This window comes from Papio anubis, chromosome 10 (genome assembly GCF_008728515.1).
Source record: "Papio anubis isolate 15944 chromosome 10, Panubis1.0, whole genome shotgun sequence".
Taxonomy (NCBI): Eukaryota; Metazoa; Chordata; class Mammalia; order Primates; family Cercopithecidae; genus Papio; species Papio anubis.
Genome location: NC_044985.1, coordinates 115,131,145 through 115,157,497, shown reverse-complemented (window position 1 = coordinate 115,157,497; position 26,353 = coordinate 115,131,145). Strand labels below are relative to the sequence as shown.

General features: G+C 52.8%; 1 protein-coding gene across 1 annotated transcript in view; it reads right to left on the bottom strand.

Moving 5' to 3' along the window:
• Positions 1-8,109: 8,109 nt before the first annotated feature.
• ARMC9 (armadillo repeat containing 9) overlaps positions 8,110-26,353 on the bottom strand; it is a 178,995-nt gene continuing 160,751 nt past the window's right edge. The window contains exons 22-25 of the mRNA XM_031651602.1: positions 25,290-25,426; positions 20,248-20,380; positions 10,682-10,854; positions 8,110-9,298 (exon numbers count right to left, since the gene is read on the bottom strand). Coding sequence (XP_031507462.1) covers positions 9,276-9,298; positions 10,682-10,854; positions 20,248-20,380; positions 25,290-25,426 — 466 coding nt within the window. The 3' untranslated portion in view covers positions 8,110-9,275. The remainder of the gene's footprint in view (positions 9,299-10,681; positions 10,855-20,247; positions 20,381-25,289; positions 25,427-26,353) is intronic.

The following is a 26,353-nucleotide window of genomic DNA, read 5'->3' as shown; positions in this document are numbered from 1 at the left end:
GCCAAGGCATTGCAGTGCCTGCCTGTCCCCACCCACAGCCACTGGTCATGGAGCCTCAGAGTCCAGCTGTAAACTTCTCGTTAGCCAAACCACTGTGTGGGAAAAAACTGGTGTATTTCCTCCCTGGGCCAGATTGAGTTTCTGAGTTTTATTTAACTACAATTATGACCTTGAACTTTTCAGTCCAGTTTGCTGGGCCCACTGCTGCCTGTGCCCGATGGAGACCTTAAAATCCTCAGCATGAACCTTGGGCCTCATGGCCAAGGCTCTGGCCCGGGTCTCACCCATCAAAAGAGCCTAGAGTGGAGTCTGGACCTCAAGCCGGGCACTGCCACTGTCACCATCTGTCCCACCATTAATCCCTGTACTGAATTCCTTAATCACAGGCCACATCATCCCCTCTTTTGTCCCTTCATCATCTTGCATTTATACACGAAACCAAGAGAACCCTCATGATTTTGAAATAAAAGTGAAGGTGGAAGCTTGTTTTCCTGAGTGGAGCAGAGAGTGGAAGATGGAGTGGAGAAGAGTGGAGGAGAGACAGTGAAGGAGGGAGTGGAGGATGGAGTGGAGGAAAGAGAGGATGATGATGGTGAACGAGTGGAGGAGGACTGGAGGAGGGAGGAGGAGTAGGGAGGAGGAGGGAGAATGGAGGGAGGAGGGAGGGAGGAGGGAGGAGGAGGGATGGAGTGGAGGGATGGATGGATGGAGTGGAGGGAGGGTGGAGGAGAATGGAGGAGGGTGGAGGGATGGAGGATGGAGGAGGATGGAGTGGATGATGGAGGAGGGAGTGGAGGAGGGAGTGGAGGATGGAGTGGAGGAGGGAGTGGAGGATGGAGTGGAGGAGGGAGTGGAGGAGGGAGTGGAGGAGGGAGTGGACGAGAGTGGAGGATAGAGTGGAGGATGGAGTGGAGGAGGGAGTGGGGGACAGAGTAGAGAATGGAGTGGACGAGAGTGGAGGAGAGATGGAGGATAGAGTGGAGAAGAGAGTGGTGAATGGAGTAGAGAGTGGAGGATGGAATGGAACCTGGAGTGGTTTTGAACTTAAAGAAAGAGGTGTTTGCTCCTAAGCAACCCGAAGGGGCCCAGCCAAATGCTGATTTCCCTGGCAGGACCCAAGCCCTGGGCATCCATCAGCACCACCTGATGGAAGGGTAAAGGGCCTGTGGAGCATTGGAGGTGGTTTCACAGTTAAAAATTTAAGGACCGGAGTTACACTGGGCTTGAAGGTGGGTTTTGAATGAAGGTGGGAGCAATGAGGCACATAAAACTCTAGCAGCAATCCCAAGTCTGAGTGACCAGGGTCAGTGTTTTGGTTATAAACCTTTGGATTCCTAGCAACACCCAACCTGAAGTATCTTTTTTATTTTAAAGGCAGGGATTTATTGGCTCAGATAAGCTGAGCGAGGCCGGGTGTTGCTGGAAACAACCAGATTCCACCGGGCGATCGGCCCCTCTGCCTCTTCCTGAATAGCGGCTCTTTCTCTCCTCCTGTACCATGGCTTCCTCCAGAGATGGAGGCCCAGCCACCAGCAGCTCTCATCTCAGCTTTGTCTTTGAAACGGAAAGTGGGGGGCCCCATCTGCTCCCGACCAGGGCAGTCAGGCAGTTCCCATGTGGACCACATGGCAAGAGTGCGGGCGGGGGGGGGGGGGGGAAGCCTCCACCTGGAGGGAGGCCACGCCCAACCCTCACCCTGGCCCGGCAGCACCATAGCGACACCAGACAACCCTCATGGATGGGCTCAGCAGAGCACCAGGACGCCCTGAAGCCCGAGTTCCAGGTGTTGTGCGATGCCACTCTCCACCCATCCTCTGGAAGCGGCATCGTTGATCGTGGCCCCCCTTGTTAGCTCTAGTTGGCCTGACTCAGGAATTAATTGCCCTTGAGATCCTTGTATTGACAGTGGCCACTCCCTCCATTCTTCCTCTCAGCCATGAGAACAACGAACTTCCAGCTGCCTGGGCCTTGGCCTCACCCCAGAGTGGCCTCGCCCTGCCGGACTCTGCCTCCTTTCCTAGGATGGGGCGTTGGTCCTGGGGTCTCCTGGTACCCCAGCAGCCTTGCCCACTCATGTGCACTCATGTGGCACAGCAATAGCAGTGAGTCAGAGAGCCAGGTCTCCTCCCTGTCACCATTTCCAGGGTCCCCGGGGGAGGGGGGTTTCACAAAATCTGAACCTTCTCTCCTCTTTGGCTTGGTTTTCGCATTTTTCCACCTGATCACTATTTCATGCCCTTTTCGGAGTCTTGGCTGCCGCTGGGGTCTCCCAGGGATGCTGATTTCCCTCTCCCCCAGCCTCCCTCCCCCACTCCCCGTCTCTGCTGCAGCCTCCCTGGGCCTTGTCCAGGGTGCTCAGTGCACAGCAGCCACCTCCTTGTTGGTTTGCCACACAGCCCCAGGGCAGTGATACCAACAGGGCCCAGGTGGGATGCCCTAGGCCAGGCTGAGCCATTGGCCTATCCTCAGATCCTGGGGCCAAGGGCCTCCCCGGATGCTGTGCACACATTCTTTTTTCTCCCTGTCACCTAGGCTGGGGTGCAGTGGCACAATCTTGGCTCATTGCAACTTCCACCTTCTGGGTTCAAGCAATTCTCCTGCCTCAAGCCTCCTGAGGAGCTGGGATTACAGGCGCGTGCCACCATGCCCGGCTAATTTTTGTGTTTTTGATAGAGACAGGGTTTCACCATGTTGGCCAGGCTGGTCTCGAACTTCTAACCTCGTGATCTGCCCACCTCGGCCTCCCAAAGTGCTGGGAGTACAGGCGTGAGCCACCGCGCCCTGCAAGCTGTGCATACATTCTAATCACGGGGCCTGAAAGACTGGCCTTTGGCTGGGCATGCTGGCACGTGTCTTTAATTCCAGCACTTTGGGAGGCCTCGAAGGAGGATCAATTAACGACAGCCTGGGCAACGTAGCAAGACTGTCTCAAAAAAAAAAAAAAAAAAAAAGACTGGCCTTTGGCTGGGAATGGCAATGGTAATGGCCTCCCGACTCCAGGCCCCAGCCCTTCAGCCCCACTCTTCTTGATTTTGGCTGAGGTACTTTATCCAACCTCTACCCCACCTTTCCTTGGTAAACCCAGGGTCCCTGGCCCTGCCCCTCAGGGCCTATAAGCCACTGGGACCCTCTGCCTGGCTTCTCCCTTGAAGACAGCGCTGCCTGAGTTGAGGCCTGGCTTGGCATTACTTGGAAACTTGCCGGTCGGGGGGCGGCACCCTGTACTCCCCTCCCCTTCAGCCTGGTCAGTGCGCCTCACTCCAGGCTGTTTAAGACCCAGGCCACACTTCTCACGTATCCAGTGAACTCTTCGCTCCCAGGATCTCGTTACTCATCACTGAAGACTGGTGACAAAGAGCAGCTCCACACCTGTGCACACTTGGGGCGGGCACGTTTCCAGAGGCCCAGAGGGATGGTGACAGTGTTAGCAGCAACGCTGTGCCAAGCAGGAAGGTGTCCAAGCGACACCTAGGACAACTGGAAGAAGCCCCCACTGATCACAGAAACGGGGAGAGGCTCTGGGCCAGATGCTGGAAGGGGAGCTGACACAAGTACTTCGGGCCAGTGTGAGACCTGAGGACCTGTAGAAAGAGACGTGGGCAGAGACAGCCGCTGCCTCTCCATCACGCATGACACACCCTTGGCTTTGCCATTTCAGGGACGCACACTGCCTTGCTTCCTCTAGCTCTCCCTGACTTAGTTCCTGTTCCAGCCAGCATCCTGCCTCTGAGGCTGCACCGTCTTGCACTGCTTCTGCCAGTGGTGTGCTGGTAAACATTTAACAACCAGCTCTTGGAGGTGGGGGCTAAAGCTCTGGTTTGTGGTGCTTGCCAATTTCTGTGATTTAAATACCTCCACTATGGCCAGTTTCAAGCTACCAAAATGATGTCACTGAATACAGAATTGGGAAGGGATGTCTAGCAGCCTTCGTTAATTCTGTCATATTTCCACCATACAGATGCAATAGATGTGAATAACCTCCAGGACAGAGGACAGTGGATGCAGGAAAATCCTTAGGAAAAGATGTTTTGATTATTTATTCCTTTTGTTTTTAATAGAATTTATTTTACTATAAGTTTATATAACTTAAGTTTGGTAATGGCTATGTTTAAAAGCAGCTCATAGAATTCCCCCAAACTGGGCCGGGCATGGTGGCTCATGCCTGTAATCCCAGCACTTTGGGAGGCTGAGGTGGGCGGATCATGAAGTCAGGAGTTGGAAACCAGCCTGACCAACATGGTGAAACCTTGTCTCTACTAAAAATACAAAAATTAGCCAGGCATGGTGGCACGTGCCTATAATCCCAGCTACTTGGGAGGCTGAGGCAGGAGAATCACTTGAACCTGGGAGGCAGAGGTTGCAGTGAGCTGAGACCGTGCCATTGCACTCCAGCCTGGGCAACAGAGCGAGTCTCCATTTCAAAAACAAAACAAAACAAAAACAGCAACAACAAAAAAAAGAATTCCCCCCAAACTTAGTAATCAGCTCCGTGAGCTGTCCCAAACTGGCCACACACCACTGCCTCCTGCCCAGGGGCCAGAGGACGGCCTGGTGGACTCCTTGCTTCCCAGCATCCCTCAGGATCACAGCTTTGAGGCCGTTGCTCCAGCCTCCCTTCTTAGAGCTCCTGCCATCCACCTTCCTGCCTTCTCCGGGTCTCCCCTCTGACCTCAATGCCTTTGGCAACCAGCTCACTGCCTTGACAGGCACGGGTGCAGGCTGACCTCTGGCCAGTGCTCTAAGGAAACTGCTCTCAAGCTGGCCTCAGCCTGTTATCTTCTTCCCCATCTCCTCTACAGCCTGACTATGGCAACCGCCCTCCATCCCCTGCTTTCCTCCCTGGGTTCCAGAGCTTGCATCACTGGTCCTCCCCCTGCACCCCAGTCCTCCTCCCTGCATCCCTAGTCCTCCTCCCTGCATCCCTAGTCCTCCTCCTCCTCCTTCCCTGAAACTCCTGCACCCGCCCTCTTCTTTCTCACCCCCCGGTTCTATCCTGTTTCCTATTTCTCTAGTCCCCCTTCTGAGATCCCATTGACCCCCAGGCTTCAGTAGACAACTTAAGGAGATGACTCTGGATGGGGCTCTGTAGGCCTGACTTTTTGTTAATTTTGCAACTATTTCCTAGAAACCTGCCTGATGCTTCAACCTGGGGGCTGGTGCTCCGGCCTGGACTGTGGCCATCTGAAAAGGCCAGAAATTCTCCCTACAAGATGGATGGCAACTTGAAAGCCAATGGGACTGTGTCTCCACATCCTGACACACTGCAGCCCCAGAGAATATATTTGTTCAATGGAATCTAAATGGACAGGGTATACCACAATGGAAAAACAGCCCTAAAAGATTCAGTTCTGCAAAGTTCTGAACAGTATCTATGTGGTAGATTGCAGCAGTATTGCCCCTGGTTCATTCGGGGTCCCTGTATCCACGTTCTCTCACACAGACTTGTGCCTTGGCCATGTGATCTGCTTTGGACAATGGGAGAATAGCGAACGTGGATATGAGACTTGGGCTTGATTTCTCTTACTGCCATGAGAGCCCCGAGGCCACCATGTGAACGAGCCTAAGCTGGAGGAGAACTAAGGGCTCAGCCAACAGCCCACTACCAGACATGAGTGAAGCTCCTGACTGCCCTCTGACCACAAGATACAGTTGAGTTCAGCCAAGCCCAGCAGAAGAATTGCCTGTCTGTGCCCAGCCCCCATCACTGATCCACATCATTATAAAGCTAATATATTTGTTGGTTTAAGCCACTAAGTTTCAGAGGTAGTTTGTTATATGCAAAAGCTAACCTAATCACTTCTTAGAACAGCACACCCCAAATAGTATCTGGAGAGATAAAGATAGGCAAACAGGCACACCACCAGCCACAGGCTGTGCTATCAGGCACTGTGGGAGGGTCAGAGGGATCCCCCAGATTCTAGGCCAGGATTAGGAAGAGGGGGTGAGGTATTCACCTTGCATACAAAATTTAAAGGGATACTCCAAAACTCAGTATGAAGACAAATGATGTAATACTTTAATGCAATATTTAAAAAAATCAAATTGGTAACTCTGGTCCACGTCCCAGCTGCCCATTTTGTAAATACAGTTTTATTAAAACTGGGGCTGGGATTAGGGTTAGACAAGACAGGTGGGGTCATCCAAGTACAGGGCCAGACTTGTTTTTATTAAAAAGTTTGATATTTTATCATGGCTTTTTTTTTTTTTTTTTTGCATGAACCTTATTTGTTCATCTGGGTTTTTTATTTTTATTTTTATCTTATTATTATTATTTTTTAGCTCTTTTGATTTGGGTCAAATCTTTCCTCACCTGTTGACTAATTTCTGGCAGCGAACTGGATCTCAAACCTCCACCTGCCTATTAAAGTCCCCACCACAGGTCCTAATTTAAGCTCTTGCCAGACAGTTCCACTTTGCTGTTAATGCAGAAATGAGATCAAGTCCCACTCAGAAGAAACCAGAAGATACGAGGTAACCAGAGGGGTGGCTCAGCCTCCAGGGCAGAGGAAGCATAATCCACCTGGGGCCTTACCATTTTCTAGAAGGTCCAAATATCCTTCTCTGTGGCTTCCCTTGGTAGTTTTCAGGGGCAAACCTTAGGAGCCATCTGCTCGGATCTCCATCTGGAGACCTGACCTTTAAGCAGGTTTATTTGTGTTTCCGATTTTTTCCCCTTAGACTTTGGTCATACCCATCCTCAGCAAGCTCATTGGAGCCAGTAGATAGTTGGAATATTTGTGAATAAGTTGTTGGTATTTTACAAAGTATATTTCTAGCTGTCAGCGTTGGAATGCAGAGGCGTGCGCCCAGGAGTGGACTCTCCCAGGGTGTGGTGCTGAGGCCTGGGTGATATTTTCAGCACTTTCCCGGAAGAACCACCCGTATCTCACCTGGTAATCTCAACTGTTTTTTTTTTTTTTTTTTTTTGACGGAGTCTCTGTCTGTCGCCCAGGCTGGAGTGCAGGGGCATGATCTCGGCTCACTGCAACCTCCGTCTCCCAGGTTCAAGCGATTCTTGTGCCTCAGCCTCCTTGAGTAGCTGGGATTACAGGTGCACACTATCACATCCAGCTAATTTTTTGTATTTTAGTAGAGACTGGGTTTCGCCATGTTGGCCAGGCTGGTCTTGAACTCCTGGAGGCCTCAAGTGATCCGCCTGCCTTGGCCTCCCAAAGTGCTGGGATTACAGGTGTGAGCCACTGCGCCCAGCCTAATCTCAGTGTATTTTGACCCTAAGTTGGATACTCCCCACTTCTCTAAAAGACTATCTTTTCTCCTCAAACCATCAGACAACTACAGATCAGACTTTAGCTCTTTGGTAGGCTCGAGGGAAAAGTAGTTGTTGACTTCATACGAGGTAGACACTGACCTGACCCCGATGATTCTCCCATTCCCTGGATTTCTGCTGCTCCCACACCAAGGGCGGGAAAGGCTGTGCCAGCCAGTGGCATCTGAGGAATCCGGAGGGGAGTGGACTTCTTGTGGGGAGCGAGAGAGATTTTTCCATTTTACTCCTTTGCTGTTCGTCTGCAACCACTCTACACCTTTTCAAAGTCTCACCACGGAGGAGTAGCATTTGGGAACTCTGTACTTTTCCTCTGTCTGCACCACTGACACCAGGGGCGAGCTGTGGGTTTGCTCCCGAAGCCTCCAGGTCAAGTAAGGAGTTCAGAGAGGGCCTGGAGGCTGACAGGTCAGGACGGCAACCTTCTTCCCGGAGCACAGAGTGGCCTCACACATTTCCGGAGAATCAAGAGGTGGCTACCAGGCCAGTCACACGACAGTATCTAATGTGCCCAGCCTGGAGCCACTGCCAAGAACTCACAAGATTAACCGGGGTCCTGGCCCTGGATGAGCTTCTGGTCATCCCTTGGGTAACCTGGCCTCCTGTTTGCCTCCTCTCCCTGCGCTCCTGAGGCGTCAGGGGGCTGTGGAAAAATCCAGCGCTTAGCCTTTATTTACGACCACTGGGACCACAGAGATGTCCCCATTGAAGGGTCTGGTGGGCAGATCAGGTGCCTGGGGGAGGGCACATGACTTTTATCTGCTTTCCGTTTCCCTTCACACACACACACACACACACACACACACACACACACACACACAGCATTAAATACTGATGGGTTTTATTTGATTTTAGAGCTTGGGTAACATCCAGGACATCTGTGACTTGCTGGTCCTGAAGGCAAACATCCTTCCTCTGCCCTAAGTCTGGACTCTGACGACAGCCCTGGTGAGGGGTGCACAGGTCTGCCCCGCAGGACGGGCCACTTTGTGGGTAGAGCTGTTTGTGTCTATGGTCCCGGTGCAGGGAGGGAGGCAGAAGGTGCTCCCTGGTCACACCAGCGACCTTTTTAAGGCCTTCAAAAAACGTGTGCAGAGGCACAGAGCTTTGAAGAGGGTGGAGCACGCCATATTCTTTCTCAGATTTTTTTTTTTTTTTTTGGGACGGAGTCTTGCTCTGTCGCCCAGGCTGGAGTGCAGGGAGATGATCTAGGCTCACTGCAAGCTCCGCCTCCCGGGTTCATGCCATTCTCCTGCCTCAGCCTTCCGAGTAGCTGGGACTACAGGCGCCTGCCACAACGCCCTGCTCATTTTTTTGTATTTTTTTAGTAGAGACGGGGTTTCACCATGTTAGCCAGGATGGTCTCGATCTGCTGACCTCGTGAGCTGCCCGCCTCGGCCTTCCAAAGTGATGGAATTATAGGCGTGAGCCACTGTGCCCGGCCTTCTTTCTCAGATTTTAACAGAGGAAGAAAACACCAACTTTGCTGCTGAGACACAGGCTTGAGAATAAAATGAGCTTCACCTAAGTTTCTTCTGGGTCCCGGTAGTCGGTCTGAGTGAGGAGAGCTGGATTCAGCAGCCTTGGAAAGGCCCTGCTCCAGGCTGGCCCCACACTGTCGCCCCGTTGGGGCCTGGAGGGCCAGGGCTGCAAATCCAGCACCTGCTGTTTCTGGGGCCAGAAGATCTCCCGCGGGCAAAAGCCACCCCCTCCTGTGTGTGTGAAGGGTGAGCAGGAAATCCCCCTCACCAGGACGCAGTTCCAGGCTCTCCCTGGCCCTCCTTGGTGGCTCTGCCCTGGGAGAAAGTGACCCGGCCGGTGGGGCTGCGATGGTCTTTGTCTGGTGCCGCCTGGAGAGCCGGCCTCCCCTCAGCTCCCAGAGTCTTGTGGACAACTGTCCCTTTACATCCGTCACTGGCAGCTGCTGCCAGCTGGAAGCGGGAAGCTGGCTGGTCCTCTGGCAACGTGATGGGGACACCCGGGGACATCCTTACTTCCTGTGAGACTGGCTGCCTGGAGAGAAAAGCCAGAGCAAGACGCCAGCGTTGTGCGGTCTCCGCACAGAATCCCCTCTGTCCCACTCAGTCCCTCTTTCAGCCGGCTTAGAAGTGAGGGAACATTCCCTCCCCCAGGTCGCCTGTTCTGTGGCCGGGGCTCGACTGGCAGGCCAGTTTTTCCTCACAGGAAGCAGGCCCTTTGGTGCAGGTTGCTCAGCCAGCTTTGCTGGCAACAGCTCACAGGTTAGTTGAGCCCACAGGACACACAACGCCCATGGCTAGCTGAGCCGTCCACACAGCGACCATGCTATGCTGCTAGATGTGGGGCCAGGCCAGCCGCCAGTTGCTGGTGTCACTGTCGCTATGAACTGGGGATCCCTGCCCCAGTGGCACCTTCCTCCTGGCTGAGCCACTCCTGGATTTGCCGCATTTCCTCTGCACCTGACCTGGGCTACGGCTGGCTCGGCTGGGGTTTGGGGTGTGTTTCCCAGTGGGAGGCGGGAGGGGTCCCAACCTGGCTCCCCAGCCATGGCCATTACCCCCACTTCCAACCCAGCATGTCCCCAGCTGACCAGAGCGCCCAGGGCCCGGCCAGGAAGGTAGTGGGGTGGGGCGGGCTGGGGGCGGCCACAGAAATGCGCATATCCTGAGCGGGACCCCTTTCATCCTGCCTGACCTTCTTTTGTTCTGTCCTTTTGTTTCCCCTGAGTTTTGGTAAAGCCCTCTGGAAAGGTTCAGCTCAGCTGGGGCGTGGAGGTGGAGGGGCTATCAACTGGCAGAGGCTGGAAGGCGACAGAGAAAGACAAAGTTGTCCTTACAGTGAGCCTCAGGTGAGAGGGTGAGAGGGAGGCCCCAGGGAGAGAGTGGGGGCCCTTGGGCCCATCCCATTTGCAGGCCCTCTGACAGCCCCTCCATGCAGCCTGCGAGCAGACACCCGCTTCTGTTTGACCTGGGGGTGGCCTGAGAGGCTGGGCCAGGCAGGGACACAGCGGCTGGACCAGGGGCTGGACCACCTTCCACCAGGGCAGGTCTGAGTTTCAGGGCTAACCCTAGGGCAGTAGGGCCAGCTCAGGGCCAAATCTATAAGCTCCACAGAGGGTGGGGGGAAGGGGCTTCTCTCTCAGTGACCTGCCTGGAGGTCTCCCTCCTCAGCTTGAGTTTGAGTCACTGAGGCCAAAGGGAATTTAATAGGAAGGAAGATTCATGCAGAACCTGTCCCTGGAGGAAAGGAAGCCGCCCGCTGGGGCCTGTTTGTGTTTGGAAGGGAAGCAGCCTTCTCCCCTTCTGGCCTGGCCTGGCACACACAGGAGCGTGGGGCCAAATACAGCAGCAAAATGCCCCTCCCTCCGGGTGGGCGGGTAGCCATCCTCCCATGCCAGCGGGGCCCAGGCTGACTTACTCGGCAGGCCCCTTGTGGAGGACGCTGTGGAGCCGGGGCGGCTGGCCTGCTGGGGGCCACACGAAGAGAACGGAGGGGCCAGAACTGACGCCTTTGCCTTGGGTAGGTTCCAGTCCAGCATCTCTGGAGTGCCGGGGGCCGGGGGCTTGCAGGTGAAGGCTGATGCACATTCCCTAGAACAAAACGTGCAACCTGGAGTCCCAGCTACCACAGTGTTAGAAACTACAGGAGGGGCCGGATGTGGTGGCTCCCGCCTGTAATCCCAGCACTCTGGGAGGCCAAGGTGGATGAATCACCTGAGGTCAGGAGTTCGAGACCAGCGTGGCCAACATGGTGAAACCCCATCACTACTAAAAATACAAAAATTAGCTGGGCGGGGTGGTGGGTGCCTGTAATTCCAGCTCCTCAGGAGGCAGGAGAACCCCTTGAACCTGGGAGGAGGTTGCGGTGAGCCAAGACTGCACCATTGCACTCCAGTCTGGGCGACAAGAGCGAAATTCTGTCTCAAAAAAAAAAAAAAAAAAGAAAAGAAAAGAAAAAAAGAAACTGGCCGAGCACAGTGGCTCACGCCTGTAATCTAACACTTTGGGAGGCTGAGGCAGGTGGATCACCTGAGGTCAGGAGTTGGAGACCAGCCTGACCAATATGGTGAGACCCCCCATCTCTACTAAAAATACAAAAGTCACCCAGGCGTGGTGGCAGACGCCTGTAGTCCCAGCTAGTCAGGAGGCTGAGACAGGAGAATTGCTTGAACCTGGGAGGCAGAGGTTGCAGTGAGCCAAGATCACACCACTGCACTCCAGCCTGGGTGACAGAGCGAAACTCCGTCTCAAAATAAATAAATAAATAAATAAACAAACAAACAAATACATAAAAAAGAAACCACAGGCAGAAGGAGACAATGGGCATAGGGTGGGGAAATGCAGGCACCAATGGGAAAGAATCCCTGCGCCACGGAGCTTTGGGTCCGGCCCCACTGCTCTCCATAAGGTGACTGCACGGATGTTCCCTGATACCTTGGGAGCCTCAGTTCCCCTGCCTGTAAAATGTCTAAGGAACAGCTGTGAAAATTCAGTGAGGTCATATCCTGGGCCCAGTTGTTAGGACCCCTTAGATGGAGGTATGGTTCTGGGGAGTAGGACTTGGGAGGAGACTGTGGGATTCTTTGGTTTGATTTGTTTCTATATGCCTTTTTTTACATTGACAATATACCACTTTAATAATGAGAAAAATAGGTCAGGCGCAGTGGCTCACACCTGTAAGCCCAGCACTTTGGGAGGCCAAGGCGGGCAGATCATGAGGTCAGGAGATCGAGACCAGCCTGGCCAGCATGGTGAAACCCGTCTCTACTAAAAATACAAAAAATTAGCCAAGCATGGTGGTGCGCACCTGTAATCCCAGCTACTCAGGAGGCTGAGGCAGGAGAATCACTTGAACCTGGGAGGTGGAGGTTGCAGTGAGCCAAGATTGTGCCACTGCACTACAGTCTGGGCGATTGAGTGAGACTCTGCCTCAAAAAAAAAAAAAAAAAAAAAAAAAAAATATATATATATATATACACACACACACACACACATACACACACACACATATATAAAATAATTTAAAAAATAATACTTACATCTGAAAAGTCTCCAAATCCAAATTGGAAAACAGTGGTATACAAACTGCTCATACTTTTTAGGTAAGAAGTCTTCAAACTAGGTTCAAAAGTATAGTAGGGATTTAGCCCTATTATTATTATTTTTTAATTGTAACATAGCTGGGTGTGGTGGCTCATGCCTGTAATCCCGGCACTTTGGGAGGCCGAGACAGGTAGATCGCTTGAGCTCAGGGGTTCGAGATTAGACTGGGCAACATGCCAAATCCCATCTCTACAAAAAAAAAAATACAAAAATTAGCTGGGCATGGTGGCACGTGCCTGTAGTACCAGCTACTTGGGAGGCTGAGGCAGGAAGATCACTTGTGCCTGGGAGGTCAAGGCTGCAGTGAGCCTTGTTCACACCACGGCCCTCCAACCTGGGCAACAAAGTGTGACCTGTCTCAAAAATTAAAATTTTTGTATCACTCATAACACTACTCCCCTAAATATTTTCCACATTCTACCTTTTGCCTATGTGACATTGTTGCTTACTTGTAGGTACAGTAATAGGCTCCTGTTACCACTCTGCTTTTATGAGTCTCACCCCACCCTCTCCACACGTCCACGCAGACTGTCGTTAGCATTTACAAGAGTTGGGTATTATTTCTTCTGATGCATATACTCGGATTTAATGAATGGATGCTCTGCTTTTCTTTCGTTCATTGATAGAGCTCATGGTGCTGAGAATTCTGCTAGGGGCTGGGGATCAGAGATCAGGATGCATCTCCTGATGGGATGAGTTCACAGATACACGGGGCTATCTGACCAGGGAACTGGGTTGTCAAATCATTACATGAAAGCTTTGCTGATGTGTTTACACATACAAAGGAGCTTTGTACATGGTCTAGTGAGGTGGCTTCTTTCTTTTTTAAACTGATACATAATTGTACATATTTATGGGGTACAGTGTGATATTTTGATGCAGGTATAATGTGTGTAACCATCAAATGTGGTGTTTTAATATTATTTGATTCAAATTTTTATGTTTTACTATTCATATTTTGACATTTTGTGTCATTATTATAATAGTTAACTTATTTTAATTTATCTTTTTTTTTTGAAATGGAGTTTTGCTTTTGTTGCCCAGGCTGGAGTGCAATGGTGCGATCTCGGCTCACTGTAACCTCCGCCTCCTGGGTTCAAGTTCTCGTGACTCAGCCTCCCGAGTAGCTGGGATTACAGGCATGCACTAGCACGCCCGGCTAATTTTTGTATTTTTAGAAGAGACAGGGTTTCACAGTGTTGGCCAGGCTGGTCTCAAACTCCTGACCTCAGGTGATCCACCCACCTCTGCTTCCCAAAGTGCTGGGATTACAGGTATGAGCGACCACGCCCGGCCAGTTCACTTATTTTAAATTGTAGTAAAATATCCACAATATTTACCATCTTTAGCATTTTTAAGTGTAGCCCTGCCATATTTTAAGAAGGAACAACAGAAAACCTAGTAAAAATGACTCACATGAATAGCGGTACTATTCCTGGCAGTGGTAAGGGCAGGGGTTAGTGCTTGGTTAGCCCCTGCACCATCACATGGTCTTGGGGGGCAGGGCAGCCAGCACCAGCTAGCCTGGGAGGCAGCCCTCAAAGGCAGCCAGGGCCCCCCAGGGTTGGAGGAGCTGGCTGTGCAAGTCCAGGAGGGATAACTGGCTTCCATATGGCGCCTTAAAGCCAATGGGCAGCAAGGTCAAGTTGCAGGGTCAGGGTCAGCTGAGGTGAGTCAACAAGAAGCCCAGGGAGAGAAAGCCTGGGCAGCAGGGCCCAGGACTACGTGACCTCCCACCCCAAGGATAACCGGAAGAGGACACCGTCTTTTTGGAGAGCAATTTGGCACGGGGTATCAAAGTCCTTATGTGATGGTCATTACAAATAATTTTTTAAAATTTGTTTTGCTTTGTTTTGTTTTAAGACGTAGTCTCGTTCTGTTACCCAGGCTGGAGTGCAGTGGCGTGATCTTGGCTCACTGCAACCTCCACCTCCCTGGTTCAAGCGATTCTCCTGCCTCAGCCTCCCGAGTAGCTGGGACTACAGGCACCTGCCACCACACCCGGCTAATTTTTGTATTTTTAGTAGAAAACCCTGGCCAGGGTTTTCACCACGCTGGCCAGGATGGTCTTGATCTCCTGACCTCGTGATCCACCCACCTCGGCCTCCCAAAAGTGCTGGGATTACAGGCACGAGCCACCGCGGCTGGCCCAATTTTTAAAATTTTATTATTTTTTTAGAGGTAGGGTTTCGCTAATGTTGCCCAGGCTGGCCTCACACTCCTGGCCTCAAGAGATCCTTCCACCTTGGCCTCCCACAGTGCCAGGATTACAGGCATGAGCCACCATGCCTGGCCCATAATGGTTATTTTTATGGGCCAGGCATGGTGGCCCAATTTGGCTGGGCCATGGTGCCCAGATATTCAGTCAAATATTATTCTAGATGTTTCTGTGAAGTTCTGTTTTGGACAAGATGAACGTTTAAATCAGTGGGCTCTGAGTGAGGCAGATCACCCTCCATAACATGAGTGCCCCATCCAGTCAGCTGAAGGCCATAACAGAAAAAGACTGGCATTCCCTGAGCAAGAAGGGGTTCTGCCAGCTGGTGGCCTTTGGACCTGAACTGCAACTCTCCCCTGACTCTCCAGCCTGCTGGCCTACCCCATCAGATTTTGCACTTGCCAAGCCTCTCCAATCACGAGTCAATTCCCTAAAATCAGCTTCTCTGCTTCCCTGGAGAGTCCTAACTAATATACCTTAAGCCTGCCCCCCTCTCCCTAGGACATGGCTGTGAGTGGTGGCAATGAGCCTCCTCAGACTGGGGCTCCCGCTGGCTGGCCCCTCCCACTGGAACTGGAGAAAATAGCCCTCGTGGCCAGGCGCGGTGGCTCACGCCTATAATTCCAGCACTTTGGGAAGCCGAGGCGGGTGGATCACCTGAGGTCAGGAGTTCGAGACGAGCCTGGCCAACATAGTGAAACCCCGTCTCTACTAAAAATACAAAAATTAGCTGCGGGCGGTGGCGCATGCCTGTAATCCCAGCTACTCGGGAGGCTGAGGCAGGAGAATCATTTGAACCCAGGTGGTGGAGGTTGCAGTGAGCTGAGATCACACCATTGCACTCCTGGCCAACAGGGCGAGACTTTGTTTCAAAAAAAAAAGAAAGTGGCCCTCAGCAGAGCATCAGGGAGCTGCCCCTTGGCCTGGCAGAGCCCACCCCGTGAGGCAGTCTGACCACCTTGGGGGCTGCTGCAGGCGGTGCCTGTGTGGACCTAGGAGGCTAGGCCCCTGCACTGGACGCTCTAGCCGCTCTGGGAAGGATGCAGTGGGAGGTGGGGTGGACGGCTGTTGGTAAGCGTCAGCTGAGCCCCTGGTGGCCTCAGGGCCCGCCATCCCCCCAGCATGGTGAGCTCAGCAGCCTGGAGGCAGCCAGGAGCCAGGGCCAGGAAATGGTGCTGGTCTGGCCCGAGATGAGGCCAGATTAGGGCAGAGCAGAGAAACCATGTGGAAAGGAAGTCCAGGACGGCAGTCACCTATGACATACGGGAAGTCATGTGCCGCAGAAACGCACGGGACTGGGTCCTGGCAAAAACGTAAAGGGTGATATACGGGAAAGTTGGGAGGTGCTCTGCAAGGTAGCTGATTGTTTATTAGAGCAGCCTGGCCCTTATGGGATCTCAGCTTATCAACAGGAACATTGTGTTGAGAGGGAAGAGCCACAACATGCCTCGGGAGATGCTGAATCTTTCCCTGTGTTTGGAATGCTGCTGAGTCATAATCCGGCTGCTGAGCATCACCCAGCAGAGGATCCTGTGTCCCTTCTGTTTGCATTAAGGCCAAACAAAAGCATTCAGGGCCCCTAGGCGACTCTGCCCAGAGGGTTCGTAACCGGCTCTCAGTTACTGCTGCGGACATTTCATCTGGGTGATGAGAAAACCCAGAAAGGGGCAGAGGTGGGGAAATGGGCCAGAACAGAGTACACCAGATAAAGGCAGACAGGAACCAGCTGCACACATAGCTCCTGTGCCGTGGGCACACATTGGGCAACACGTCTCAAGCTCCTCGGCCTCCTGAGGCTTCATGTGTCGTTTTTCTTTTTTCTTTGAGACACAGTCTTGCTCTGTCACCCAGGCTACAGTGCAGTGGCACAATCTTGGCTCACTGCAACCTCCCTCCTGGGTTCAAGCGGATTCTCCTGCCCTTTAGCCTCCAAAGTAGCTGGGATTACAGGCATGCACCACCATGCCTGGCTAATTTTTAGAGCTTAGTAGAGACAGGGTTTCCCATGTTGGTCAGGCTAGTCTCAAACTCCTGGACCTCAGGGGATCCGCCTGCCTCGGCCTCCCAAAGTGCTGGGATTACAGGCGTGAGCATGTGTTGTTTCTTTAGCTGGATGCATGAATGTGTCATTGGGAGCTGCTGTCCATCCTCAGGGACAAACATGAGGGGAAAGGCATACATGTAGACATATGTACAATCTCTTCTCATTTTAAAAATGTCATAGCATTTGCGAAATAATCACTTCTCATCTGTGGCAGGACAGGATCTTTGACATTTGCTTCTGATCGTGTCCTGGGCCTGGGTGCGAGGAGCTCCTCAGACAGAGCCCCCTCCCTCACCTGTCCTCAGGCCACGTGGAGGTGAACTTCCAGGCACAAGCACCCGGCACCCGGCTGGGGCTGCTCTTCTGGAGTGGCAGGGCCATGCTGAGAAGGACCGGCAGGTGACAGTCAAGGCAGCCCTGCCATCACCTTCCTGCACGTTCCGGGGCGCAAGTCAGCCTCTGTGGACTGACATACTTCGTGGGGAGCACTTGGGCTCTTTGCAGGATATATGCATTTCTTTCTTAATTTAAATACATCTTTAAAGCCTGATCAACACTAGTTTTCTCCTGCTACTTAATCTAAGGAGTCTAAGAAGCTGACCAAGGAAAAGGAAAATTTCACCACAGGGGTTGGGGGAAGGCAGTACGATTGTAGGGTCTGGGCTTTTTTTTTTTTTTTTGAGACGGAGTCTCACTCTGTCGTCCAGGCTGGAGTGCAGTGGTGCAATCTCGGCTCACTGCAACTTCGGCTTCCCAGTTCAAGCGATTCTCCTGCCTCAGCCTCCCGAGTAGCTGGGACTACAAGCACGCGCCACCACGCCCAGCTAATTTTTGTATTTTTAGTAGAGACAGGGTTTCACCATGTTGGCCAGGATGATCTTTATCTCTTGACCTCGTGGTCCACCCACCTCGGCCTCCCAAAGTGCTGGGATTACAGGTATGAGCCACCACGCCTGGCAGGTCTGGACTTTTATTCCCCAGCCTCCGAGAAAGCAATTTTACAGCAAGACAGTTGCTGGAATTCACTGGAGCAGAGCTTGAGTGGCCATTAGCCTTAAAACACCTGAAAGCTGAGCTAAGTAACCAGTGCCATCATTCAGTCTACCACTGACCCAGGGCCCCACTGTCCCAGGGGCTTCCTGCCCATCTACCAATTCCTCTTCTGGGTGTGAGACCTCACCTGAAAGAGCAAGAGAGCAGAGCTCAGGGAAGTTGAGGGGACAAACGTTCCCCACCAAAGCCATATAGAGAACCACTCTTTCTCCCTTTCTCCCACTTGTTCATCAACAGGTACTCTGACCACCTAGGCCAGGCACAGGAGCACAGCGCAGACGCCCTGCACTCCTGGCACACTCCCTGCAGCCATGCATTTCCTGCACTCCTGGCACACTCCCTGCAGCCCTGCACTTCCTGAATACCTTGCACACTGTGCACACTCCTGCATGCCCTACATTCCCCGTACACCCAGCAGGCCCTGCACACTCTCTATGCCTGGAAACTGTGCTTGTCTCTGAGGCAGTGAGAGGCAGCCACATGACAACACAGTGGGGTCTCCCCACAGTCTCACGGAGGGACTCTGGCTCCTGTGAGCCTGGCAGAAGGGCGTGACCCACACTTTGGGGTCAGGCAGGAGGAAGGGATGCTTAGCTGAGACCTGAATTGGGGCTGAAGTCAGCCTGACAAGAGATGGCCTCTTATCATTTAGAATATTATGGCATTCTAGATGAGGTATACCACATACATATGAGGTATATATATATATCTCATCTAGAATGCCGTAATATTCCAGATGATGTTGCCAGTGAGGGAGGAAGGGGGAGATGGAACAACTTGTACTTCTCCCTCTTTCCATCCTATTCTTCCTCACACTGATCCCCCAGGCTTAAAATGCGAGTTGGCTTTAGTGACTGACACCAAGGGGAGGGCACTTCTAGGCTGGACCCTGAGGGGTCTTTGTGCCCAACAGAATCTTGGGGGGCCAGTGAGGCAACCTTGCTTGATGTAATGAGGTCTCTCGGGGTCGGCTGCCTACTTACTGTGAAAACAGTTATTTCTGGGGAGAGAGGGCTGTCCCAGTGGAGAGCCTCAGAAATGAACTCAGCATTTGCAGGAAGTAAAAAGAAGCGGCCTACACCGGAAGGGCACGTTTGGCCTGGCTGAACCGCAGGGGAGGATCCAGTCTGGACTGGCGGCATGAGAGAGCTGTGGCCCACCCCTCAGTGGTCTCTCATTTTGAGTCCCCATTTCAGGGGGATGCTGAGAGCCTGAGAACCCCTGGTCTCAGGGGTTCTCTTCAGCCACAGAGAGAGGGGAGGCCCAGGTAGGGGAGGTGGGTCCCTGGGTCCCCAGGCAGGTTGGCAGTGGGACTGCAGGAGTCCAGGGGCTTGGCCCCTCCCCCAGTAATGCGGCCACCTTTGACACCTCTGCTTCTTGGCCAGGACTGTCCCCACCCTTCCCTAGCCCAGGTCCTAAAGTCCTTCCCATCCTTCCCACAGTTCCAATTTCGGCTTCTAGCCCATCCCCACCCAAGGAAGCTCAGCACACTCGTCTGCACCCCCTTTCTCCTGCATCCTCCTCCTGTCTGCCACTTCCCATGGATTTTTCCTCCTACCTCTTTCTCTCTCTCTGATTTTCCCCACCAGTGGGTGCAGGTTCTGCTCGGTCTTCCTGCCTGTCCTCTCCCGGGGCCCCCAGAACTAAGCTGAGCCTGCTCCAGCCCCGTATTTCACCCCAGGAGGCTGGCTTCCTTCATGGCCAAGAGGAAGTGGTGAGAGGCAGCTGGCGTGCCTGGTGGTCAGGGACAGGCAGCGTCTGAGACCCAGGCCAGGCCCCTCTCCCTGAACAGGTTTCTCCAGATCCAAAAGAAAGAGCTGGCGAGATTGGAAAGGTCCTTTCTAGACCCTAAAGAAGGCCTAATAACCCACGGGGCCAGTCTGTGCTCACGTGGTACAGTGGAAGAGAGGACATCGTTCTGTTTTTCTTCTGCTTGGGGGTCCAGTTTCTTCTTCTTATTTATTTATTTATTTATGTATTTATTTATGTATTTATTTATTTATTTATTTGAGACAGGGTCTCACTATGTTGCCCAGGCTAGTTTCCAATTCCTGGGCTCAAGCAATCCTCCTGCTGCCTTGGCCTCCCAAAGTGCTGGGATTACAGGCGTGCGCCACCATGCCCCGGCCTGGAGGCCCAGTTTCTGTTTCAGGCAGTGACCTCTGAGCCAAACCATTTACTCACCTCCTTCTCCATCTTTCTGCCCTCCAGCCCACCTCCTCCAAATGCAAAAAGCTAAGACAGGACACTGTCCTTAAGTCACCCCATCACACAGCCCCGGACATGTCCGCCTGGCAGTTCTGAAAACTGGTCCTGTGGGCATGCCTCTGAGTGCCGTGTCCTTCCCGTCTGCCTGACAGCTCTCAGGCAGCACAGCCCTCCGAGGGTGGCCAGGAGTGGTAGCTGCACTTCACCGGGAATCTTGATGCTGCTCCTTGGCTTCCCCTGTCAGATGGTGGGCCTCAGAGGAGCCTTCCAAGTCTCCTGGGTGCTCTGCATCCGGCGTGGGGCACCCACTCCCAGAGCACTGAGAGTAAGGTTCGAGGTCTAGTGACATCCCCCTTACCTGGTGGTCTCTCCACTGCCTGGGTCCTGGGGCACCTCCCTTGGCTGGCGGGAGGTCCCCGTGGGGGCCGGATGAGGCTCCTCCTGGCGTGCTCTTGGGAGCCACTCTCCTCCTGGCTTGGCGTTGATGGCTGCTGGGGAGGAGGAGACAAAGTTCAGTCCACATCTGCTGTGGAGCCCCTCTAAGGATGCCCTCTCCTGGGCTGGGCTGGAAAGCCAAGAAAAGCACACACCCCAGGCCAGGCCCTGCGGGCTCCCTGGCGCCTGTGGCTTGGGATACTTGTTTACTCGTGCAGCCCGGGAACTTGCCAGGCAGCGGGGGATGGCAGGCACACTGCTGGCGGCAACAGGCACGGCCCAGGGAGGTGCAGATCACCCTGGCCGCTCAGCCTTCCTGGCACCCCTCAGCCTCTGGAAAGCCCTCAGAACAACGAATTGTCTCCCTGGGCCATGGCTACGCACCTCCAGATGAAACGTGGAGGCATATTTGCTTATCTGAAACTCAAATGTAACTGGGTGGCATGTAGTTTTTTTGTTTTTTTTTTTTTGTTTTTTTTTTGTTTTTTTTTTGGCATGTAGTTTTATCTGCTAAAACCAACAACCTGAGAGGTAGGGTGCTCCTCACTGAGCAGCCCAAGGCTCCTTAATGCTGAACCCCTAAGTACACCCGGGGTGGCCAGGAAGTGCCCTCACTCCCAATGACTGGTGCCGTAGCTAATGCCCACCCGGAACCAGGCCACCTGGGATACATAGGAGCCCTTCACGGGGAAGCAGATGGAGAATCCTAGAGAGCATCATAGCATATGGAGGGCTCCCCAATGGCCTGGGGACAGATGTTCCTGCATCTCAGATGCCACGTACCCCTTCTCCCACCCCACCTCTCCTCTTCTCCTACAGCTGAGGGGGGCCATGTCACTGCTGCAGTGACTGTGACAGAGGCTGCATCCGCAACTCCCTTAGGCCAAGCTCCTCTCAGCTCTTTCATTTTAGAAGCAGCTCTGCGGCTTTGCAATGTGATCTATTTAATCTTAAATATAAAGGGATCTTCCCTGCAGGTTTCCCTGTAGCAAGGGGCTTTGACTTCCAGATAATTCTCTTTTGACCCAAACGAGAATCTATTTCTGATACCAGAACCCAGCAGGTGGCACTGGGCGGTCTCCACCTGTATCTGGGTCTAGAAATAGAGCTTCAGGACAGGTGGCACCTGCTCCATGTGCTTAGAATAAGGCCAGGAGACAAAGCATAGGTGTACAAGAGAATACTTGAGTGAAGTCACACTGAATTGCTGGGCTACACGCAGGGGAACCCCATTACAACGTGTGGAGTCACAAAGCTGTGCCCACGTCAGGCAAGTCCTCTAGGACCAGGATCAGGAGCTTCCCAGGGCGTGTGAGGGTAGGGGACGGGGTGGTCATAAAAAGGAGGAACTGAGCTGGAGTGTCCTGAGACCATGAGGTGGTCTTGGTTCAACTGTCCCATTCTCCTCTCCTACTTCCTCCAGCACAGGACACACTGCAGACTTTCAGAGGTCCCACCGAGACCAGCCAAGCATGGTGGCTCACGCCTGTAATCTCAGCACTTTGGGAGGCTGAGGCAGGCAGCTTGAGGTCAGGAGTTTGAGACCAGCCTGGCCAACATGGTGAAACCCTGTCTCTACTAAAAATACAAAAATTAGCCGGGTATGGTAACACATGCCTGTAATCCTAGCTATTCAGGAGGGTGAGGCAGAGGAATCACCTGAACCTGGGAGGCAGAGTTTGCAGTGAGCCAAGATCGCACCACTGCACTCCAGCCTGGGCGAGACAGCGAGACTCCATCTCAAAAAAAAAAAAAAAAAAAGAACAAGAGACTCCCTAACTAAGAGAGCCAGGAGCCAGGAGATGGGGCAGCCATGGGTGTGCACCGGGGGCTTCCTGGGACAGTAGTATCTCTTGCCTGCTGGTCCATCAGACAGGGCTGGGCATTTTAACTCCCAGGGCTATGAAGTCCCAAGGCATGTGATTTTGATATTGAAGACAGTCCCGGTTGGTGGGGAAATGAGAATAGCTTTCCTCAGGCCAATGTTTTGCAAAATGCTAAGCCATATTATTGGCCTTTTCCCTTGGGAACTATTTCCTCCTGGCATTTGGGGCTGAGTCTTTTGCCTAGAATGTTCTTTCTGGCCCTGCGTTCAACTGATCAAGCAGTCTGAGGGTCCAACAGGTTCCCCCTCATGAGTTTTCCCTGCAGTGCTGACTGAACGCAAAGCACAAAGGCTCTTCCTCAAGAAACTCAATGTGAAGGTGGGGGTTTCCACGGGGTCTCTGGGTGGGGCGTTAGTTCCCAGCACAGGCCAGACTCAGCAGCGAGCTGTGTGCAAGGAGACCTGTGGGGAGTACTGCCTGGGGCCAGGATGGGCCTGGGGCAAGGTGAGCGAGAGAAGAGAAGTGGAGGGGGCCCCATGCCTGTAATCCCAGCACTTCGGGAGGCTGAGGTGGGAGGATCGCTTGAGCCCAGGGGTTCAAGACTAGCCTGGGCAGCACAGAGAGACACCTTTCTCTACAATCAATCAATCAATCTATCTATCAATCAATTGAAGTGGAGGGGAGGGATGGAGAAGCAGGACTGTCTGGAGGAAGTCAGAGCAAGCTCCTGAGCAGGGAAGGAATGAAACAGAAGGCAGTGTGGCTCAGGGGTGCCCACGCCCAGCCCAGCACTGCCCGCTCTCTGCTCTCCCTGATGCTCATCCCCCTCCACATCACTCATCCCCTGGCTTAACGGGCTTAATTGCAGTCCCCTTATCTGCAGAGCCCAGACGGAGCACAGAAGCAGAGGCCTGTTTGCCATCTATCCCTTAGGCAGAGGCAGGTGACAGGATAGGGAGAGGGGCAGGGAGGCCAACCGGGGAGACGCAGCAGGCCGTGGGCAGGCCTGTCTGAAAGAAAGTAACTCAGAATGGGAATCTACTCCAGGCATGGCAAAGGCTTACTCATGACCTAGAGGAAACTTCACCTGGGGCTTGGTTTTTCCAAAGGAAGAACTTTTTGTCAAGTAAAAGGATTTTAAAGGAGACTAAGAGGGTCAGGCATGATGGCTCATGCCTGTAATCCCAGTGCTTTGGGAGGCTCAGGCGGGAGGATTACTTGAGACTAGGAGTTCAAGACTAGCCCAGGCAACAGAAAAACTCCATCTTTACAAAAAATTTAAAGAAAACAAAACTTTGCTTGGCATGGTGGTGCATCTGTAGTGCCAGCTACTCAGGAGGCTGAAGTGGGAGGATCGCTTAGGCACGGGAGTGTGAGGCTGCAATGAGCTATGTATGATTGGCCACTGCACGCCAGCCTGGGGGACAGAGTGAGACCTTGTCTCAAAATAAAATAAAATAAAGTAAAATAAAACAAAATAAAATAAAGTAAAATAAAATAAAATAAAATAGAAGGAGGACTAGGGGTGTTGGCCTGAGGCTCAGAGCGGGCCTGGCAGGACCAGGGAGGGTAGCGACTATTCCTGGTCTCTGGCAGGTGGAGAAGAGCAGGGCGGGGGGTCAGTGTCCTGGGTCCCAGCCAGGCTGAGCCAATAGGAGCAGGCCTGAAGGAGGGACACTCAGAACACAGTCTCAGCATTTGGGGCAGGTTAATGGGGGCATCGACAGCAGGATTTGGGAAGAGCACTGCTCTGGCTCCAGCTGGTCCAACTGGGGGCGCTGATGGGCAGCTGCTGCCTCCCTAGGAAGCAGCACTGGCAACCACCCATGACCACCAAGGCTGAGTCTCCTGGTGGGTGCCCACCCTTTTCATGCAAGGACCCGGAATGTGCCTGGGCCCAGACTTTGTCAGGGCTCAAGTAAACTGCTCTTGAAAAGAACAATAACGTGAACACTGCAGCAGCCGCTCCTTGGCCTTTTCCATCCATGCCAACCTCAAGTGCCTCCGCTCTGCAGGTAACAGCATGGCAGCTTCCCAAAGGCACGTCCAATCAGTGCAAAAATAAAGGGCCTCTTAGTGGTCATTTTGGTAAAGCAAGGATGTTACCGCTACGTTGCCCTGAATGTACTGTGGAGCCTTTTAGGAAGTCCAGGCCTAAGAATTTGAAATCAGTTTTAACTCAATAGCATTCAGTCAAACTGGCAAAACTTGTTAGACGCCCCCTAAGACCTCCACCCTGACAGCAGAAATCTCTGGAGAAATTACTAAGCTGCTCACCTTTAGAGAGCACACGAATATTGACAGCTCTAGTAAAGCACGGGCAAAATAACTGATGATCAATGCTGGCAAAACCTCTGAAACTGCTCACCACCAAGAGACCCAGGGTCCCACATAACCCAGCCACTGCTGACTCGTCACTGGCTACCGCTCTGCACCTGGGTCTGGAAGCGTCTGAATCCAATTGTGAGCAGATGCAAGTTCTCAGATGTTTCTCAGACAGGAATCCAACCCGTTCCTCTGTTGTTTTTCCTACTCAAATGGAAATTAGAGTCTTATCTGAACTGCTCATAATCCTTTTAATTTCCTTTCAAAAATTAAAAAAAAATACTTTGTACATTTCTGATTCAAAGCATATATATTTTTTCTGGCATCTAAAAAATACTTTTATCTCCCATCAGCCTCTGGTTAACTCAGCTGGAAGTTTCAAACGCGTTTGGATCCCAGAGTTGTTTGTGCTTTTAGTTGCACATTTCTGCCTCGGTCCAGCCTTCCAGCAGGCGGCTGGCCTCCTCTGCACGAGAATCTGAGCTACCAGAACCAGGGATTCTGAGCTACATCAGCCTGGGATTTCTCCTCTGAAGTTTCATATTAAAGCCGGCTTTCACCAGTCAGAAATCTTGCCCCAGGAACTCCCAGACGGGACAGCAGGCAGTGCTCCGAGAAGGGGACGCAGAGGACCAGCCCAGCGTGGGTCTGGCTGTGGGCTGGGAATCCCATGAGCCTCTGTGACACAGGGCTGTGGCTGAGACCAGAGGGCTTCCCGGGAGCAGGTGTGCGTCTGCCACTCCTGCTGCTGTTTCGCGTGGGTTCTAGACATCACAGTTCCAGAACTGACCCGACGTGCTGCCCGTGTTCTTACATGAAGAGGAGACGCGGGACTCCGGGGTGCTGGGCTTGCCCTCCCTGTAGACAGCCTCGTGAGGGTTTGGCAGGGCCTGCGGGTGGCTGTTTGTGGGGTGTTGGGCTGTCTGGGGAGGTGTGTGATGGTCTTCCAGCCTGGAGAAAAACATGAAAAACGGTAGTAAGTACAGCCAGCCAGGAGATTCGGACCGCCGAATGCTGTGCAGCATCACAAATACAGGAGGGGGCGGTGCCTCAAAGTCCTGTTAAACCATCATTGGCATATCAGACCTTTTAAAGGGTCTTGGCAGGAGCCAGGAGGCTGACCCTGTGAGGCAGTAGCCTCCTCTTGCTCCTGTTAGCCCCCTTCTGTATTCACAGTGATACATGGCGTGGTGTATTCCTAACACACAATTATGTCTTACCACTCTGGGTGACATGGGGCCATGACATTTCAAGCAAACAACGTAAGGCACCGATCTCCTGGTTTTCTCCAAGGATTAAGCATATGAATGAAGGGATGAATCCAACCAGAGAAGACATAACAAGTCATGTCAGCCGTGGCAAGTGTTGGCCAAGAACAAGACTGAAGAATTTTCTTCTTTTTTTTTTTCCTTAGAGACAGGGTTTCACTCTGTTGCCTAGGCTGGGGTGTCATGGTGCAACCACAGGTCACTGCACCCTTGACCTCCCAGGCTCAAGTGATCCTCCCATCTCAGCCTCTGGAGTAGCTGGGACTACAGATGGGCGCCTCTACACTCAACTGATTTTTTAATTTTTTGCAGAGACAAGGTCTCTCTATGTTGCCAGGACTGGTCTCGAACTCCTGGGCTCAAGCAATTCTCTCACCGTGGCCTCCCAAAGTGCTGGGATTGCAGGCGTGAGCCACTGTGACTGGCCTAGAACTTACTTTCTTATAACACTACCTAAAGGATGTGTGCAGAACAGCTCCTTTGCAGTGTCTAATGTTGGCACCCAAGCTGGGGGAGACACCCTCGCCCAGCAGGCAAGCGCTGAGAGCTTCATGCACCAGATCCAGCCAGATGCGAGGGCCAGCTGGCTGGGACAGCCTCATTGGGTCAG